Source organism: Colobus angolensis, unplaced genomic scaffold (genome assembly GCF_000951035.1).
Source record: "Colobus angolensis palliatus isolate OR3802 unplaced genomic scaffold, Cang.pa_1.0 Scaffold18, whole genome shotgun sequence".
Classification (NCBI taxonomy): Eukaryota; Metazoa; Chordata; class Mammalia; order Primates; family Cercopithecidae; genus Colobus; species Colobus angolensis.
In genome coordinates, this window is record NW_012114932.1 from 3959726 (window position 1) to 3964679 (window position 4954).

A 4954-nucleotide genomic window follows, 5' to 3' on the forward strand; every position below is an offset into this window, starting at 1 on the left:
CCAGGATGGTCTCGATCTCCTGACCTCGTGATCCACCTGCCTCAGCCTCCCAAAGGTCTGGGATTACAGGCGTGAGTCACCATGCCTGGCACACCCGGCTACTTTTAAATATTTTGTTGAAAAACTCTTGGTGTTTATTCTTTCCCTTGCAAGTATTCTTTACTAACTCTTTTTCTGGCATCTTCTAAAATTCTTTTTTTTAACATTTTTTTTTCAAATGTCCAATGATTTTAGGGAAATGAATTAAACAATTGAGTTGCATCAGACACAATTCATTCCAAATGACCCAAGGAAAGGACAAAGTATTTAGACTTCATTTCCTGGTCAGTGAGGGATCTCTGTGAGAACTTGTACTTCGCACAGGTGTTTGTCCTACATAAAAAGTTGCATATTTCCACAGTTCTTCTGTCACCATGAAGGGGACCTGCTCAGATGCCATCCTTGTTCTGGCTACCTCCATGTGGATAGCCTTTGCAATTGGTGAGTTATGTGTCCTTGCTCTGCCCACATTTTCTGCAGTAAATCTAGAATCATGAGAAAATTAGAGATGGAAGTGGAAGTGCTGTTCAGTTTTATTTAATCCTAATTTCTCATGTTACAAAAGTAGACATTAAAACCCAGAGAAAGGATTCACACAATGTTGTTAGTATCAAAGCTAGGAGTCGAATCCAAACCATCGAAGTCCAGGAACATTGAACTTTCCAAAATGCCAGGTTACTACCTAAGGTATTTAAACCTCAGAAATGTACATTTCTAGAGTTTGTATATTTACATATCTCAAATCAAAACAAGAACCTCATTAGGCTATGTGGAAATAGACTCACCATTAACTATTATTCTGGTTAATGGTGGGTTTTAGCAAAAGTTGTGCTTATAGTTAAGTGTAGGGAATCTCTGAAGGCCTCAACATGTCATTTTTCTATTCGGTTTCTGCAACTCTTTCCTACTTGTCTTCAATCTCTTAATTTCCACTGGTACTGTGTCTCACTTCAAACATTTTTTTCAAGCCTCTCACATCTTAGGAGAGTTCTGTAACAAGCTGAAAACTATTTTTCATAACTCTCATATCTTATGTAAAAAAACAAATAGGCCTGGTCCCTCTCCTCCCCTTCCCTCTCCAATTTAATCATCTGTTGACAAATTTAGGTATATTTCTACACTTCCTCACCTTTGATTCAATCCTCACCCCCACTGCTACTGAACGTATCAGTCATTGGCGTCAGCCTCCCTGCAAGCCTGCTGTGTTCCCTTCTGGCTGAGTCTCATCCTCTGTTGGGAACACATCATAACTCAACCAAGGTGGACCACTCCATCTTTCTTGCAAATCACCCTTTCCTTGTTCTCGTAGTTGTATGGCCTCATATTGTTTCCTCAAGCCTATTTCTCCACTGTATGCCCATAACCTGTGACTAAGTTCCATGATAGAACACTTCATATATCATGTAAATTTGTGCATTTTCCACATTTCCACAACAGTGACTTCCTCAGTGAAGGTTCTCATCATTTCATGAAAATGTTTTTATATTCTCCTTAACCATTCCCTTTGCCTCTAACTTGACTTACTCTCACCCATGTACCACTGCTACAATAGTTGTCATTTTTAGTGCAAATCTTACCTTACTTCTGCTATAATAAACACAAAAGCCTTTGTAATGTGGCCCTTAACTACTATGCTGGGTTTCCCAGCACCCATTTATTTACACATCCAATAAATACATACTGTGCGTTGACCTTATGCCAGTAACTGGGCTAGACACTGGTTATGTGGCAGGAATGGTACCTGGTACCTGGACACACCAGTGGTGGAAGATATATAGATATCATGGTTCATTCCAAATATGAACGCACTTTTTTTTTTTTTTTTTCCGAGACAGAGTCTCGCTCTGTCGCCCAGGCTGGAGTGCAGTGGCCGGATCTCAGCTCACTACAAGCTCCGCCTCCCGGGTTTACGCCATTCTCCTGCCTCAGCCTCCCAAGTAGCTGGGACTACAGGCGCCCGCCATCTCGCCCGGCTAGTTTTTTGTATTTTTAGTAGAGACGGGGTTTCACCATGTAGACCAGGATGGTCTCGATCTCCTGACCTCGTGATCCGCCCGTCTCGGCCTCCCAAAGTGCTGGGATTACAGGCTTGAGCCACCGCGCCCGGCTTTTTTTTTTTTTTTTTTTGAGACAGAGTCTTGCTTTTACCCAGGCTGGAGTGCAGTGGTGTGATCTCGGCTCACTGCAACCTCCACTTCCTGGGTTCAAGCAAGTCTCCCACCTTAGCCCCCAAAGTGGCTGGAACTATAGGCATGTGCCACCATGCCTGGCTAAATTGTTTGTATTTTTAGTAGAGATGGGGTTTGACCACGTTGGCCAGGGTAGTCTCGAACATCTGACCTCAAGTGATCCATCGGCTTGTCCTCCTAAAGTGCTGAGATTAAGGCATGAGTCACCTCACCCAGCCACACTTTTTCTTTCTTTTTTTTTTTGAGATGTAGTCTCCCTTAGCCGCCCAGGCTAGAGTTCAGTGGCACCATTTTGGCTCACTGCAACTACTGTCTCCCAGGTTCAAGTGATTCTCCCATCTCAGCTTTCCGAGTAGCTGGGATTACAGGCACCCGCCGTCATGCCTGGCTAATTTTTGTATTTTAGTCGATAGGGTTTCACCATGTTGGTCAGGCTGGTCTTGAACTCCTGACCTAAGGTGATCCGCCCGCCTCGGCCTCCTAAACTGCTGGGATTACAGGCATGAGCCACCACACCCAGCCCGGCCACACATTTTGATAAGTGTTTCAAAAGGTAGGAACAGTGAGAATGTGTAGAACTTAAGCCACTGCCTATCTTTCCCTTCCCCAGCGCAATGTGATGGAAGATCTACTCTGGACAGATATGGCCAAGATGAGTTTTTCTTTTCTCCCTAAGCTTACAGGGGACAATGGTATATCTCCCTGGGAAGGACACGTCATCAACATTTTTCATTCCCCCATACCTCTGTGTTGCTGAGGCTAAATTCCAGGAGAATGAGTCCAAGAGGCAGAGTCCTGTCTTTTCCCACCCATCTGCTACTTGTGAGACTGGGGCTCTATCCCAGGTGAGGCAGACTGAGAGTAGTGGGGCCATGATTGCCCTCACCCTAGCTTAGTGTATTAGTCCATTTTCACACTGCTATAAAGATACTACCTGAGATTGGGTAATTTATAAACAAAAGAGGTTTAATTGACTCACAGTTCAGTATGGCTGGGGAGGGCTCAGGAAACTTACAATCATGCTGGAAGGCAAAGGGGAAGCAAGGCACATCTTACTATGGTGAAGCAGGAGACTTAGAGAGTGAGAGAGCAAGGAAGTGCCATACTTTAAAACTCTCAGCTCTCGTGAGAACTCACTCACTATCACAAGAACAGCATGGGGGAAACCACCCCCGCGATTCAAATACCTCCCACTAGGCCCCTCCCTTAACAGGTGACACAGGTGGGGATTACAATTTGAGATGAGATTTGGCTGGGAACACACACAAATCATATCACTTAGCTTGTAGGTGGGAGGTTCCATGCTGGAAGAAACAAACTGAGAAGATTAGAGGCTATCACAAGAACAGCATTCTTACCATTATTACACAGTGTTCTGCTTGTAAAGCAGGTTATTGCTCTGAAATAAGCAGGCTACTGTCCAGAGCAATGACATAGATATTTTGCCCAGGGAGAAAGGCAGGTCATAAGAACAGAGATCTCCAGAGATTTCTGAAAATCAACCAACCAAATAAAGAAAAACACGTTCTGACTGTATTTGTGTGGTGAAGTTTAAGCCTAAGGACACTGTTTTGGTCCATTTTGTCCTGCTATAACAGAATACCTAAGACTGAGTAATTGATAAAGAACAGAGGTTTATTTCTTACAGTTCTGGAAGGTGAAAAGTCCAAAGTTGAGGAGCCCACATCTTGCAAGTCCTTCTTGCTGTGTCATGCATGACAGAAGGTGGAGGGGCAAGAGAACATGCACATGTGGGCACACACACAAGAGGAATGAATTCATCTGTTTATCAGGAACCATTCTTGCAATAACATCATTAATCCATTCATGAGGGCAGAGCCCTCATGACCTAATTGCTTCCCAAAGACCTCATCTCTCAACACTGTTGTGTTGGGGATTATGTTTCTAATACGTGAACTTTGGGAGATACACTCAAACCATAGCAGGCACTCTCAAAAACAAGAGAGATTTTGATGGGCAGCAATTAAGAGAAGGCAGGTGGCTCCATGAAAACAATAAGCTAAGCCATAGGTCAACTAGTCTACCAGAAAGAATCAGGAAAAAGACTGCTAAAAAGAGCCCCCGCTGTGGGTAGGGGGGTCAGGGCAAACCTCAGAGGCTGGTCTCAAAACGATCCTGTAGAGGGATCCAAATTTAATTGGATCAGACTGTGGAGGAATTTATGCCTCAGAGAATTGTTGAAAGCAATAGAGCAATCATGTAGCAATTAGCAGAATGTAACATCTGGTGTGATACCAATAGAGGCAACATCTTAACAGAGAAATCAGAGAAAGAGATAGTCAAACTTAGCCCTGCTAAAACCACTGTTACCCCAAGATGACTGGGCACATGGCCAAAGCTGTATCCTCTGAAGAGTGACATCAGGCCGGGCACAGTGGCTCACGCCTGTAATCTCAACATTTTGGGAGGCTGAGGCAGGCAGATCACTTGAGATCAGGAGTTTGTGACCAGCCTGGTCAACATGGTAAAACCCTGTCTCTACTAAAAATGCAAAAATTAGCCAGACAAGGTGGCTCATGCCTGCAATCCAAGCTACTGGGAGGCTGAGGCAGAAGAATCAGTTGAACCTGGGAGGCAGCAGTTGCAGTGAGCCGAGATCACACCACTGCACTCCAGCCTGGGCAACAGAGGGAGACTCTGTCTCAAAAATAAAGGAAGGGAAGAAGGAAGGGAAGGGAAGGGAAGGGAACGAAGGGAAGGGAAGG

At 44.4% G+C, this 4954-nt stretch overlaps 1 protein-coding gene across 1 annotated transcript in view; it reads left to right on the forward strand.

Moving 5' to 3' along the window:
- Window positions 1-413: 413 nt before the first annotated feature.
- Window positions 414-4954, forward strand: part of SPINK8 (serine peptidase inhibitor, Kazal type 8 (putative)) — a 27902-nt gene continuing 23361 nt past the window's right edge. The window contains exon 1 of the mRNA XM_011939317.1: window positions 414-480. Within this exon, the coding sequence (XP_011794707.1) occupies window positions 414-480 (67 nt within the window). The remainder of the gene's footprint in view (window positions 481-4954) is intronic.